The sequence below is a fragment of the Anser anser genome (genome assembly GCF_964211835.1).
Source record: "Anser anser genome assembly, chromosome: 3".
Lineage (NCBI taxonomy): Eukaryota > Metazoa > Chordata > Aves > Anseriformes > Anatidae > Anser > Anser anser.
In genome coordinates, this window is record NC_139722.1 from 108,168,488 (window position 1) to 108,184,179 (window position 15,692).

Here is a 15,692-nt window from a genome sequence, read left to right on the forward strand (position 1 = left end):
CGCCGGGAGGGGGGGGGCGGTGGCGGTGATGGCGGCGTGAGGCGGCTCCGCCCCGGGCTATATGAGGCGCGGCGGGGCGGGGGGCGGGCGGCTGCCGGCGACATGGCTCTGCTCCGGGAGGACGCGCAGAGCAAGGTGAGGGCTGCCCGGCTCCTGCCCCGGGGGTGCCGAGGCTCGGGGGGCGAGGTCTGGCAGCGGGGAGCCGCCTGGCATGGCGCTGTGCCCGCCGGGGGGCGGCTTGTGCCGTGCGGTGCTGGGGGCGTGAGGGCTGTCTTCTCGTCCGTGCTTCCCCCAGCCCATGGGGGATGCCTCGGGAGGAGCTGAGCGGAGTTGAGCGTCTTGTCCTGCAGATATTTGCTTTGGATTGAGAATTAGTCTCCTGATCCACACGGAACTTAGCAATGGGCAAAATACCCGTGCTCCCACCTTTTTCTGCTCTGCATTAAACTTAGCAACGAGTAAAATATCTCTCACTTAAGAATAGCGAGTGGAAAAGCCTCTGTGGGCTTGGATCTGCGGGTGGGGAGGTGAAATACCAGCTGTCTTGCAGCACCTTGTGCCTTTGGTCCTGTGCCTTCCTGCCTTGGTAGGCAGCAGTCTTGGGGGAAGGGGGAAATGTGCCTGCCGAGGGTCCAGTAGCTTTTTAACCCCAGCAGAAACTGGCCAAAGATTAACCAGGTTTGTCAGGTAGTGGGGCCGCACTGGGATTCTGGCTGCTGGGGGGAGGATAGAAGTGCTGCTATCTTGTCTGTTCCTGTTTACTTAAGGAAATGGCAACACGAAGCTGGTATGTGGCCCGTAGATAAAAACCCCTCTGTCTATAAAGGAAACTTAACAAGGTATTAACCTTGAGTAGGAATCGTTGGGAAGCATAAACTAAAAGCTGACCCTGAGTTGGCAAAGCAGGAGACGGTCAGGAGACGTGGGAAGAAGAAGGGAGGGTGGGATAAGGGGGATTGGAAGCGCCGTGGGAAAGACAGTATAATGGGGAGGAAAACGCTCTTCAGAAAGTGAAGTAGTGGGATTGCCAAGCTAAGCTTGTGTGAATGTACCGGTGTTTCATAATGTCACTGTTTTGATAGCTTAAGTGCAGACCTGAGCTTTCTGAATACTGGTCTAGATCAAAACGGTGACAGTGGGTATTGTAGCAGCTCTTCCTAAAAAAAAAAAAAAAGTCAGTGGAAAATGAAATGTTATGTTGTGGTCGGGGTCCTGCTGTTATCGCTTCCAAACAGCAGTTCTCAGTGCCAGACAACTTCTTCTGGGTGCTCTGGGAAGAATGAGACCTATCAGGTCTTGCTTATGCTCCACAAGAGAACTGCTGCATGGGAGCAAAAGCTCGTACAGAGATGAACTGCTAGCAAGGTGAAAGCTACTGAACAGGAATAACGTACTACCCAGGACATAAACCTCTGTAAAGCTGGCCCAGCAGCCTGGACTAATGGTAAAATTTCAGATCCATGGGAGTTGAAGAATGTATGGTGGGGCTGTATTGCGCAGTTCCTTCTGCCAGCTCTGGCCTCGCTGCAGGAGGCCACTAAAACATGCTTGTAAGTGCTGAACACGGCTTAGGGGCTTGCTTCTGTTGCACAGTTTCCATCTTAGCTGGGCATACTTCATGTTACAGATGAAATATGGGCTGGAAGTGCTGTGCTGTGCAGGCAGATTGCTGCGGCGGGGTGGATTTGGCCTGCGCTGCCAAAGCTGCTGCTTGACTCCTCGAGAGCTGTGGGAGTGGAGGGAGGGGTGGGGGTGTCCTGGGTGCTGCTAGCTGGAATAAGGGGAACTAGAGGCTTTCGCTTGGAATATGGGATCCTTGAATGCTGCCAGCCCTGTCCCTCTGTAGGTGTGTGACCGCTTGCTTTCTGCAGAGTGAAGCTGAGATCCCTGTGGCAGGAGAGCGGAGTCATCAGGCCTGCTTGTTGCACAACTGGTAGCAACAGGTGCTATGGCTGTAGACCCTGCCTCCTGCTTGCTTGGCAGGCACCACGCTTGGTGAGGAACTTAGAAGGCTAGACTAAGCTGCTATTTGTCTCAGAACAAAGACTAAGAGGGCATAATCAAACCATTGCATCCCTGGAGCTCTGCTGTCCAAAATGACCAAATTGGGGGTCTGCTATAGCATGAGTAGTGATGTGAGGAGTGCATGTGAGAAGGCTGGTTCGGTTTTCCTGGTGATGTGTAATTTGTTCTACTTTAGGACTGTTTCAACTAAATATCAGAGAGCTAACAGCAGGTCTGTCACGAAGGCTCCAAAATCGAAGCTTTTCATCTACTGTACTAGCTCCTTGCTGCTGCTGGTGTGCAGGGTACTTTCAGACATATTTTTACTATCTTGATTAAGGGGAAACTTAAGTTACTTGTGCTGAATATGACTGAAACAGAATTCTAGCAACTAATGCCTGTGAAATGTGCTGTCCAGATACTCGGAAAGGCTGCTGGTTAGCTTCTGGGTGTTGAAATGAGGTGCTCTGGAACTGAAAGGTCTGTATAAACTTCCAGAAAGCATCATGATCTTCTAGTGCTCTCTAGAGAGCACTTATGCTGGTTTAATTAGACTGCTCTCTAAAAACTAATGGATGCTGGGTAGTGGCAGATGTAATTACTGCTGACGTCTTGTTTGTGGCTGTTTGAGTGGCGGCAGGGAGACGATCAGCAAAAGGATGCTCGGTTATGAGGTAGCTGACAATATGTAGAAAGCTCTGATGTGTAAACTCCTGTTGAAGGGGTTTCCTTGCTCCTTCTAGGAGCCCAGTTATGTTGGAAACCCCTGGATTAATCGGGTTTTGAGAATGAGTATGGGTTCTTACGTCACTAGTGGTTGGATGCTGTGTCACAGCTGCTTGCACCGGCAGATTCTTTTCTTAGAATGGAGAAGTAACGCGGTCATCTAAAAATGATGCTAAAACTGCAAGGAATGTAACTTCAAAAGCAGCAGCTCAGGCCGCCCCACAGCCCTGGGCAGCCTCTGTGGCCAAGGATATTTCCTTCCACTGGGTGCTTGCAGGCATGAAGGTGCGTGCTGCATTGAGGGAAGCCTGGGCAGAAACTTGTTCATCAAGTTGAAGTCTGAGGAGCTGATGGTCGGTGCTGGATTGTATTTAGGTGGTCTGACTTCTTTTTTTTTTATTGTCTTTAAGCAATGGAAATAAACGACTGTTGTAAAACTCTGCCTGGATCGGTTGGAGTAGTGCTCTCCCTGCTGTCTCTTCGCTTGGGCTTCTTGATGAGGCGATTATCGCAGTGCCCTAGGTAGTGCCATGACATCTGGGTTGTGTCCTGGAGCTGGAAGCAATCGATATGATGACTCTGTTGTTCTGGAGAGCTCTGCTTGATGTCCTGCTCTAATTCCTGGGTCAGGCTAAGTAGGAGTCACGGTGGACAGTCTGAACAGGGAAGAGTTTTTTTTTCCCTGAATCCTCAAGAAAGCCAAAGGATCCCAATGCAAGTCACTAAAGAGGCATGAGCTGAGAATTTGAAAGCATCAGAGCAGCTGCAACAGCTGCTGTGGTTGTTGCAAACCAGAAGCCTCCAGAACCTTTCTGAGGAAGGGAAATGAGAGGTGAAAGTGGGGGCACTGCACTGGGCTTGGGGAAGTGCTCAGGTTTCTAACACAACCTGCCTGTCTCCCTGGTAGGGGCGGCCATCCTTGGCACCTCCCTGCTGTACGTGAGGCACGCTGTCACCTCTGCTGAGCTGTGGATGTGGCTGAATACGGGGAGCTCAGCTGGGGTGGCTTCCTGGGAAGGCCCTGGGCTGCGTGTCTGCTGCCCTACAGGATCCAGCTCGGGGCCTGCAGATGAAAGAAGGCTTGGCAAGGCCTCCGTGTGACTGTAAGCGAGTTGTTTCTCATTCCTGCGTGTAGGGTGGGTGTAGAAGGAATGGAGTAAAGCATCCTGGAGGATGAGCTGCTGGTGCAGAGCATCTGCTTGGGGTGCTCCCCGGGTGAGTGCCTTGTGGAGCTGGGACCAGAAACAGGGCTTCTTGCTCCCGGTTCAGTGGGGAAATGCTGCTCCAGCGCTTCCTGTGGGGGAACAAAGCCCTCTGCCCCGAGGTTGGGCAATGTGAATGCTCTCTTTGTAGTATGAGCCTTTCTGCCGTGGTTGTGTAATCCAAAAGGCCCCTGGCCTGGAGTTAGGAGCCTGCAGTGACCTTCACAGGAGGAGAGTAGACCAGTGGTTTTCTGGTCCTCAGTTTCGTATTACTGAAGGGCCTGAGGCTAAGACTCCGTAGGGGCAGAGTTGATAATCCTGTGCTCTTTTCCAAAAGTGATATGCTTGATGTTTCAGCCTGCAGCGGTCAATAAGCATAAGCTGGGCCATGTACGTTCACAGCAGATGTAATGGCACACAAACTGCTTTGACCTGACGAAGCAGTACCACCTCATGTCCATGCGCCCCCACCTCCTGTGCAGGCCGCTACTCGGCACGGAGGGGTGTGAGGACAGCATCTCATCATGGGTTACTTTCTCTGCAGCACTTAAGAAGAAAGCTCACAACTTCAGGAATGGATGATTTGTGTAATCCTTCCCGTAGTTTAGCTGAGGGGAAGCAGTTTCCTTTGGCTTATCGTACTTTTCCCAGACTCAGCAGTTTGTATTGTTAGCTCTGCTGATCCTGTTTGGACAGTGTAGATAAGTAAGCAGGATGCAAAACACTGAGTAGAAGGGTCTGCATCTCATACTTTGGCTGCTAGCACGGTCTGGCTATCGTAGCAGGACGTGCTCTGTAAGCTCAGTGCCCTCCCTAACCCCAGCGAACGGCTGGGATGCAGCAGGTAGGAATCTTGATGTGGCCAGAGGGATGGAGGCTGTGGTGGCCAGGGTATCCCTCGCTCAGGCATGAGGAGCCGAGCCTAACAGGAACCCCTGGTGACAGCCAGAGCCAGCCAGCAGCAGGCTGGGTGGAGGCAAAAGCTGCCCTGCAGAGGTCCCTTCCGACCTCAGCCATCCCGTGAGAGGCTCTGCAGCCCGATGGCTGGGTCCTCTGCAGGCTGGCAGAGAGGCTTCCTGCCTGCCGCTCTGGATTGCAGCTCACAGATGGCTGGAGCAGGGGGAGGGAGCCGCCGAAGCTTTTTGGAAGTGACACCTCACCTTAAAAAGGGCAACCTCTCAACAGCTCTTACGCAGCTTTACGGGAGCTTAAAGCAGCATCCGAGCCATCTGTAAGGCGAGGGGGTTGCTCAGATGCTGTCTGGGCTGCCGTCAGATGCCCGTGGGCTCGGCGCTGGGTCTGGTGCTTGGCTGGTGGTACCGGCAGGCTCCTGCCTGGTGGCCTCTGTTGGCTAGCATGCTGTGGTGTGGCAAAACAGCATCGGTCCCATCCCGGCTCTCTGCCTTTCTTTCCTTGTAACATGCTTAAAATTTTCATTAAAGGACAGCCTTGGGATTTGGCCCAGCTCTGACAGCTGCTCTTCAGCGCGCTTCCCCTGTTGTGGTCCCTGGCAGTTTCTCCCTTGTCGAGAAAATAAGAGTGATGTGTTAGTGCTGAAGGAAGAGCCTCTGGAAAGACGAGTCCCGTGGCAGAGGAAGGCACCATATCGTGGTAGGCTGGGCTCCTTGAAGAAATAAGTCCCCTCCTGCTAAGGAAGGCGCTGGCTCTATTTAAGGCCCCTCTTTGAATCACTGAAGGTAAATCTGGTCTCTGTTGAAGCTGGTATGCTCTGGGGCCTCCCCCAGTTTACTTGGGGCACATCCTCACAGTGTGCTCTGAAACCTCTCCCTGGCTGTTCTGAGTAGAAGCAAATGGCGTTAAAACGTTGCCAGGCCCAAAACCGTGTCTAGGGAAGATAAGACCTGAATTTAGCAGAGGGAAAGAGGCTCGTGGCTACAAGCATAAATAGCTTTTGTAAAGCAAAGTTCAGGTATCGTTGAATCTGGTTCTTATTCTAGCTTATTGGGGCTTTTCTTTAAAAAAAGTGTGCATTGTAGCAGCAATTAATAACATGATGCCAGGTATCTTGAGAGTAAGTTTATGCAGATGTGGTGTTAGCGCCCCGGTGTTCTTGGGTTTTGGTCCTGTTTTTGGCAAGCAGTTGGACCTTAGACTCATACGGGAGTCTAAAGAGTCTTTGTGCAGCTGCTCCCCTTTTCCCCCAAGGTCAGGGAGAAGACAGCCTTTGCAGCTGCCAGCAGCTACTGGAGGTGGTGCCTGCCGTCCTTCTGGGAGGTGGGAATGGTACAGTGACCGGTCTGCGCCCGGGGAGGAAGCACCGGCCTATGGCTTGCACTTCACGATAGATAAAATCACTTAATTCTTCTTGTGCCAGACTGAAGCAGCTGTCTGATGTAAGGATGAGGAAACAGATCACAAGACTAGGCTATTAAGCCTGGGATGATGAAGAGAAAACTATTAGGGTTGTTACTCTCTTCAAAATGGTATTGTAGGCTTTGGCTTGTTGTGCTCCAAGTAAAGAAGCTGGAGGAGTGCTGGAAGGGGAAAGCTTCTTCCTAGAAATATTCCACAAATACCTTTAGTGTGATCTCTAACAATTGGTTCTGCAGACTTTAAGCTGCAAGCCTTTAAGCCTTTTTTTTCTTTCATGTGTTTGGAAGGGAAGGCTTGTGGCAGTGATGTGCAGCTTGTGTCAAGGCTGTCATACTCCTTCATGTGTACTCTCCGGGAGGCAGCAGTCCAGTGCAACACGGTGTTTGTTGGCAATGATGGCCAGTCTAGCTTCACTAAGTCTGCTTGATGCTTGACCAGGGCTTCTTCTGTGAATTCTGTTACAGCTGAGGTCTGTGTCTGTAGACCTGAATGTTGATCCTTCTCTCCAAATTGATATACCGGATGCCCTGAGTGAAAAGGACAGAGTGAAGTTCACGGTACATACTAAGGTAAGGAGATCATGGGGTAGTAAGTGGACTTCGTAAATATGATGCAAATACTGTTTGTAATACACATACCTGCAGGGATGGGCTCGGCGATGAGGAAAATCTCATTAGATGGAGTTTTTCCACTTAGAGGTGGCCTGAGGCTAAAAAGGCAGAAACTTTAAATTTCCTAAGTCTTGAATGCTCCATTTAGAGACAAGGTAACTGATATGCTAGGTTGGCTTTCCTAAGAAACTGCAGTTTGCGATCAGAAGGCTGGGGGTGGGGAAGCCAGCCACTGTGAAACTTCACAAAATAAACTGTATTAATGCTGCTCTGCAGCAGTGCCTGTTCTTTAAATAGTGTCCTTAGTAGTAAGACTCACTCGAGTGCCAGCTCAGCTAAAAGAGTAGGCGAGGCTCTTACTAGGCAAAATAGCTTCCTTTGGAAGTAGACAGAACTGTTTCTAAAAGCACTAATTTACAAAACAGTAGGGCTTCTATATCTTCTCTTCCAGACTACGCTGCCAGCTTTTCAAAGCTCTGAGTTTTCAGTTACAAGGCAGCATGAAGACTTTGTGTGGCTGCATGATACGCTCACTGAAACTGAGGAATATGCCGGACTCATTGTAAGTACTTCCTGAAAATGCGATTCTGAACAAAATACTACGGTGATTTAATATGGAAACTAGTAAAGACACGAAGTTTGCTTTACCATTGTTGTTAGTGTTTCGTGACGCGGGTATTCCCTATGCTTGCTTCTGCTTTAATTACCAAACAACTTGAGTGTTACGGCTCTACTGTTAAATTTCTGTATAGTTTGGCTGGGAGCAGGAAAACAGCTATACCCTCTGTGAGTCCTCAACCCCGTCCTGGTACTGACATCTGCCTGAAAATGACACAGTGGGCTGCTCTATTAAATAGTATCTTTGGTCGGGATTATTCAGCTGCCACAGGAGCTGCTGGCTAGTGGGTGGAGAGTAGAGGCTATTCCTCTTGGAATGGCCCCTGTGCTTCAGGGGTACCACAGGGCTGGGAGGGGCAATCAAGGACCTAGACATCAACTTGCCTGTAGGCTTCCTGGGTCCAGAACCTTCCTGGCTTGGTATGACCATATGAAAGAGCCTCTCTACAGAAGACGAGAAGTAATTTTGGGAAACTTACGCTTGCTATCATCTATCGTTAACCAATTCCTTGCCTAGATACCTCCAGCACCTTCAAAGCCGGACTTTGATGGTCCCAGAGAGAAGATGCAGAAACTAGGAGAAGGAGAAGTGTCTATGACAAAAGAGGAGTTTGCCAAAATGAAGCAAGAACTGGAAGCGTAAGTAGAATGAGTGGGCTACTGAAGGCTGAATGTAAATAAGTCTCCTGGGAGAGCAACATATTTGTTGGTTACTGATGTTGAGTGTGACTATCCTGGAGAGTGTCTGCTGCTGCTGCCTGATATTCTGTAAAATCACTGGAACTGGGGAGTTGTCAAAAGCTTTTCTCAAACTGGAAAACTTCCTCAATAAAAAGACTGAAAATGGCTTCTCTATGAAAATGGCTTCTCTATCACTCTGTAGAGAAGCTCTATCACTACTTCAGAAACACACTGAGTATTTTTCCTGGAAAAACAAAGCAATTATTTGTGCAATGAAATGGGTAGTACAGAAGGGATCTGTGTGTTTTTTCCTTTCAGTGAATACCTTGCTGTCTTCAAGAAGACTGTATCATCACATGAGATCTTCCTTCAGCGGATTTCTTCTCACCCTGTGCTCAGCAAAGATCGCAATTTTCATGTTTTCCTGGAGTATGACCAGGATGTAAGTCGCTTTTTCCTTTCCGTGTGAGGCAAGGCGTTACAAGTGCTATCCCTCTTCTGTGCAGTTAGACTGCTATGTAAACCTACACACAGTGTCAGCGAGCAGATACTGCCTGTACTTCTGTGAGATGATTAAAAGGCGAAGACCTGTCTTTAGACCTTCTGCCATAAATCTCATAGCATTGCTTAATCCTGCTCAAGTTGGTTAGGAAGCCAATTCGATGTGTCCTGGGATCTTAGGAACAAGTATGGTTCAGGTGTGCCTTTGCTGTCATGTGTGCCTCATGGTCCTTAAAATGGAAGAATGGGAGTGTGTTGAAGTTAGTATTACATCTGTTTTGTTGCCTCATTATCAGTGGTGGATGCTGATCCAGGAAATGTAAGGAGAAACTGAGATGTTCCTGGGAATGGGGAAAATCTCTGGCACAGACCAGTTGAACTTCTAGTAAAGCCATTTGTTCCATGAACCATCCATTGTACAGCTTAGAGGGGTGGTTATGGAGAGCTTGCAAATCAGGCTGCTTTATCATATGCTAGATACAAATTATATTACTGCTCTGCAAATGTTTAAAATAGTCACTTTTTCCCCCTGTGGATGACTTTAAAGCTGTCTTGGTCTCTCTTCTAGCTGAGTGTTCGGAGGAAAAACACAAAAGAGATGTTTGGTGGCTTTTTAAAGAGTGTGGTAAAAAGTGCTGATGAAGTTCTCTTCTCTGGAGTCAAGGTAAGGTAGCTGGTTTTCCTCCTGTTCACCTTACTCTTGATTGCTTCTTGCTTCCTTCTTCAGGGAAGTTGGTTATCTGCTTTAGGCTTGATGTGTGTGAGGCTTGGAGCTGCTATGCTAACCTCACAACTTAGAACAGCAGTGTGGAGTAGCCTATATTAATTTTGACTACTTTCTTAAAAAAAAATAAAAGGACATTGAGGCTATAGACTGTTTAAAAATTTGAGAATATGTTTCAAGTATCTGATGCGCAAGAGTTGCCTGAACATGTGATACTGGTGGGGAGGAAGGAATTATACCTTCAGCAAATATATTTTTGGCTACTTCAGGGTCTGAACAAACATGATTTCCATGTTTTTGCTTGTACTAGTTAAGATCAAATACCAAAGACTCCTGTAAATGGTCCAGCTTCAGCTTTTCTACCATGTTGCCATGGAAGTTCTTCCTAATAGACTTGCTGTCTGAAAAGCAATGTCATAAAACATTACAGTACATGTGTCTTGTATGGATGTGAAACAGGCTTGTAAACTGCTTAACATTTAGCTACTGTGCAGTGGCGGGCCCAGGAAACAAAATTCCAACAGCTAGTAGCCTTGAGGGCGCTCTGATAACTTACTGGTTACTTCAGACAGCCTGCAGCACTGAATAGTTGAGTGTCAAATCCATCTTCACTTCACTGTGAAGAAGAAACTTAACAAATGGTTTGGAAATCCTCAGGGTTTTTTTGTGAACTCTGCTTTTCAATAGTGAGTGACAAGCATAATCTTCAGGTGGCTAAAGTTCTTTGTTTGGACCCTTCCCTAAACAGGGAAGAGCCTGTGTTCTGTGGTAAAGTAACTGACTTAACAGGTTATACTCTCTTTCAGGAAGTAGATGACTTTTTTGAGCAAGAGAAGACTTTTCTTGTAAACTACTACAACAGAATCAAGGATGCATGTGCAAAAGCAGATAAGATGACAAGATCTCATAAAAGTGAATCTTTTCAAAGACCTTTCTAAAGACCTGCAGTCTTGCTGAGTGATTTTTGTAGCCTGAAAGCCTTGTCTTGTTCTTGCAGATGTTGCAGACGACTATATTTATACTTCAGCTTGCTTGAACAGCCTGGCATTAGAAGAACCTACAGTTATCAAAAAGTAAGCAACACTAACTATTCGTGAACATTCAGAGTCCAGGTATTCTATGTTTTCAGAAAACTAAGGGGAATAAGTCGTAGCTGGTTTGGCTTTCTTGAATTGCATACAAGTGGCATTGAAACTCTTTCCTTTGATGTTCCTGGTGTGACATTTCTAAAACTGTCAATTGCATTGGACTCTCAGACTAGCTGACCTCTTGCCAGTTGTGCAGTAGAGCTGAATTGTACTGCTCATCAAAGCTCCTTCTAAATAGAAGTCTCCCTGAGCGTTATTCAGGTCACAAACTTCTGGAGAAAAAGAAGTTTGTGAAAGTTAAGGGGTTATGCATCTGTTTTCTAATGTGCTGTTAAATACATCTGTAGCTTATACTAGGCCTGTATTATCTTCTGGACCTGGGAGGTTCCAAAATAGTTTTTTTCCAACTTATGGAAACCTGGTCATTTTAAGAGGTAAATAGTTTTTAATAACTTTGCTATTAATTCACTGAAACCTTGTTAATACAGTTAACAGCTGAATAAACAAAATGATCCATCAGTCTTGGGGGAGTAGCAGTGGGGAAATTCTCTACAATATCTTCATGCTGCTTATTGTTGCTCATCTTAATGGTGTCCAACTGCTTATCTCTACTGGTCTGTTAGGCTGGAATCCAGCACCTCTTGCATTAAACTTCTTGTTTAGGACTGTGCCTAGACCTCCTTTCAAAGCTCTTGTCTGGATGTGTGTGTAGGAACAAACTCTAGCCTTCAGCTTCTTGGTTTCATGCTAATTGATTCTGGCATTTATCACACCAAAATATCTAACATTTACTTGCAATTTTCTTCTTCCCCAAGGTATCTCTTGAAAGTTGCTGAGCTCTTTGAGAAACTCAGGGTAAGAGAAGTTTTGGAAAAAAAAAAATCTGTTAATGTGGATGATGCTGTGTCCTGTTACATACAAACTATATAATCTCTTCTGCAGAAAGTGGAGAGTAGAGTTTCATCAGATGAAGACTTAAAGCTCTCTGAACTGTTGAGATACTACATGCTCAATATAGAAGCTGCTAAGGTGAGGATTTTTTTTTTGAAGGTCTATTTTATTATGGGGATTGTGACCCACTTTTATTTGTGCTTGGAGAAGACAGGAAGGTGGACCCTTGCCTTGCTTAAGAAATATGGTACTTCTGAATGACAGCAGAATATGGAAGCCATGTATTGGCTAGCTGTGGTCCAGTCCCTTGCTGGACTAAGGGTACAGATCTCTGACCAGTTCCTCTTCGGCATGTAGAGGAAAAAGAACTCATTGGATTCCTGCAAGTTAGAGCCAAACGAGTTTCCAGTTCTGGCACATCCATTGTGTGAGTTCTCGTGACACATACTGATGACTACAGCACTTGAAATCATCCTTTTAGTCCTTTTACGTGGACACGTGATAACGTGAAAGTGACTGGAGTTTGGAATTCTATCAGTCCTGCCTGGTAGATTGATGTGACTGCAAAACACTTGCCAGTAACAAATATTCTAACAAACATTTGGTTTGGCAAGGGCATGACTATGCTGAGAAATGGTATCTGGGTGTATTCTGACAGGCCTCTCCTTCCAGTGCCATCTCCAATGTCACATACCCTGGGGCATTCAGTACAAGCTCTGTGTGATGTACTGCTCCAAGTATTAGGACTATTCTGCTGCTAGATTAGAAAGGAGTTGGCACTGAGACGTGCTGCTGCTTATGTCTAGGTTAGTATAGTGCTTCAGTCAAATTGCCAAATCTCCAAGGAATGAAATATACTGTATGCCCTGCTGGAAGCAGATTGAGGGAATTCAGAAAGTGCTATTACTACTTGGTGGGAAGGCCCACCTTACAGAAGGATGAAACTACTTTAAGGGAAGAAGTGATGTCTACAATAGCCCTCAAACTTCATTGATTAAGGCACAAGTGACTGTCCTGAACATGTGTTGTACTGGTGAAAGGCTTTTGTTGCTGTGCTAAGAATGCAGCAGGTTATAACAGCTGCTTAGAGAAAGCATAATCTGGTGCTGAAAGAAGTGAAATCTCCTGCTAAAGTATTTGTAACCTCAGTTTGGGCAATAGTCTTAAGGATTTGCATTATTCCTGTCTACTTTCAGGATCTTCTGTATAGACGTACAAGGGCTCTCGTCAATTATGAAAATTCGAACAAAGCTCTAGACAAAGCCAGGCTAAAGAGCAAGGATGTCAGGCTGGCAGAGGAACATCAACAGGACTGTTGTCAGAAGTTTGAAAAGATTTCAGAATCTGCAAAACAAGGTAAAACAGACTTTGCTGTATTTCTCCTGAAGGGAGACTCTAATGCGGCCCAGGTCTCCATCTGACCTTCAGCAACTGAAGTCTCCTGAAGGCTGTCCTGAAACAAGTAGCCCATACATACCAGGGACAGTGTAAATGCCTGTAAAAAATGATGCAACTCAATCGTTTGAAGAATGATTGCCTGAAGCTGGTCAATGTCAGTACTGGACCAATCTCAAGTATAAGCCCCCACTTGCTTTCTAGACTGAATTCTTGTTCTCAGGCGCCATCTGAATATAACAACTCAGGCTTCTGATTTTCTCCAATAGAACTGTGCAAATAGGCTTTTCAGCTGTCCTGGGACAGAGCAGTGCCTGATACCGAGTCTCACACTGCTTCTTAGTTGGATGTCTTTGGCCAATATAAAATAGAGACATACCTTCATGGTGCACACTGCTGCTCCCTTCCTGTTCCCAGTGTTCAAGTGCTCCAGTTTCTTGCAGAACTTGTGTGGCCTACTCCTGTTTCGTTTGTCTTCCTATAAAACCTCCCTGTCTTAACAGAGAAATAGCCATCTTGTCTACTAAGATAGCAGTATTGTGTGATGGAATGAATCTTCTGGCTAGAAATAAGACTAAACTCTCGAATCTTTTTGTGGTCAAATGCTGTAACAAGAGCTGTATACTATGAAACAAAGGGCACTACTGAAACTTTAGTCACTACTCTGTACGCCTGTCTTATCGGTGCTCATTCTTTCTTCCCTACAGAACTGATGAGCTTCAAACAGAAGAGAATAGCAGCCTTCCGCAAAAACTTAATTGAAATGGCAGAACTGGAAATAAAACATGCAAAGGTATGCTCTTTGGAATTTGACATATGTAACTTGAAGAAAGTGACTAATGTTTAACTTAGAGGACTTGCTGGGTTTTCTTTAAGGCTAGGAAGTCTAAAATGGAATTGGCAGGCCCTCTAACTGAGATATGAAGAGGGGAAGAGAAAGGAATTGAAGGTTTGTAGGTGTTGTGCATACACTGAACAAGTGCTGGCAGTCTTACCTGTCTCATACAGTCAGTTTTCAGCCTGTCACTCCTAGGACACTGGCCTATTGTACTGTAAATAAGAAGTCTGTTTTGCAGGTAGTAGGCAATATCGTCTCACTTAACTTTCTGCGATGCCTGCAGATGCCTCATCTTAGGGAGTTTCTCCACTAGATTCAGGAGGGGGTCAGCTACTGTACAGACAAGTGCTGTGAGAGCATGTTCTGCAGCCTGTCATCTAGCTGTCAACCCTTCTTAACTAGCTTATTAATGAAGGGAGACACTGGCTTGCAGGTCTGTCATGAGGCCTCTGCCAAGGTGTGCTGAGCGTGCTTGAAGTAGGATAGGGAGACCACACTGTATTGTCAGCTTAATCTAGGAAAGTATATACTGGTTGCTCTCTATGTGGGGTCTGCTAACTTAGCAGAGTGGGAAGCCTCAGGAAGAGGTAACCTCAGCCTCTCTGAGGAAGAAGAATCTAATTTTCTACTTCCTGATTGCCCTGAACTTCATCACAGGTAGCTGCTTCAGTGCAGTGCTTGAACGTGACACAAGAAAGGCTCAGTTTGGCCCACTTAAGTTTATTGCTTTCCTAGTCTCCTGCTCCTCTCTTCCTTCCCACAAAGTCACAGTTGCAGGCCTGCAGGGAGGGGCAGATTTCAGACTGATCTGTTTGACACATTGCCTGAATGCTTGTTCCTGCAATATAATCTCTTTAGCACTGTGACAATCTACAAAATCCTGGGGTGGACCTACTATTTTGAAAGCTCCTGCATTGTGGAAAGCAGGATTTAAACAATCAGTCATACTCATCTGAAACTAATTCTCTTCCTTTCCAGAACAATGTATCTCTCCTGCAAAGCTGTATTGACTTGTTCAAGAACTAAGGCGCCTTATTCTGAAAATGTGAAGAAAAAAAAGCATCAGTTGCACTCAATGGCCAAGGGGAACTTATTGGCTTGATTTCATTAGCTTAAAATAAATATTGTCACTGAGATTATGACTAATACCTAAATATATTGATAGTGATGCATTGAGTTGGTATAAATGAGAGCCGAAATGCGTATGAATTGTCTGGATGTAGCTAACATCCTGTTGGCTGATAACTCAAAATGAGTCAAATGTAAGAAATCAATTTGATGTTGACTGACTCTTCATCTAGCAGAAAATGTTTTCTGAGAAGAACTTTTTGTTTCAGCATCATAAAGTGATCTGTCATCATAGCCCTCATATATTTGAAACTTGCAAGTGGGAATGACTTGTGTAGTAATTTTATAAAGTAAATATCTTAACATTCCACTTCCCAGACAGATTTCTACTACAGTATATTTTGAATTTCTATAAACACATTCAGTATTTGTACACTTGGATGATACAGCAAATAAAGATGTCTGATAAAAACAAGCTGTTGCACTATGGCAAGACTGTCATTTTACATCCCACACAAACAGGCTTCAAGTACAGAATTACCACATTACTCATCACCTGGAGCTCTTCATTGAGAGCACTAGAGCTTACATATATTTGACTTGGTAGGATTGCTTTCAGAATGGGTGTTGACGTGAAATGTGGGGACTTCAGGTCATGCTGCTGTTTGAGTAGCTCTCAAACTTTTAATTCCTCTATGCTACACACCAGGGAAACTAAACCTTTCTAGAACAGAACCATGTCTAGATGGCTTGGACTCCTTCAGGCTACATTACAGTACTTCATGCTTATCCATCTTGATACCTCCTGCTGGCAAGGGCTGTCCTCCAGAAGCACTGAAGAAGCCTTGAAGTCCTCTATGTAAGCTAAGTCTCTGTATGCCTGGTTGGCTGTGCTAAGTTTACATTGCCATAGTTTGGCCTATAAATTCCAAGGTCACCTTGCTACATTTTGGCTGTCAACTGGCATATGTGGAGATGGATCAGCAAGCCCTACCCTTCCTGAGGCAGCTT

The 15,692-nt window shown here is 46.0% G+C and overlaps 1 protein-coding gene across 1 annotated transcript; it reads left to right on the forward strand.

Annotated features, from left to right (window-relative positions):
- Window positions 1-13: 13 nt before the first annotated feature.
- SNX5 (sorting nexin 5) lies at window positions 14-15,156 on the forward strand. The gene is made up of 13 exons (XM_083827876.1): window positions 14-135; window positions 6,731-6,835; window positions 7,329-7,439; window positions 8,013-8,134; window positions 8,495-8,618; window positions 9,246-9,341; window positions 10,208-10,313; window positions 10,399-10,474; window positions 11,305-11,344; window positions 11,432-11,518; window positions 12,577-12,736; window positions 13,483-13,568; window positions 14,592-15,156. Exons 1-13 carry the CDS (start codon window positions 103-105, stop codon window positions 14,637-14,639), a joined length of 1,194 nt encoding a protein of 397 aa, XP_083684002.1. The 5' UTR covers window positions 14-102; the 3' UTR covers window positions 14,640-15,156.
- The last annotated feature ends 536 nt before the right edge of the window (window positions 15,157-15,692 follow it).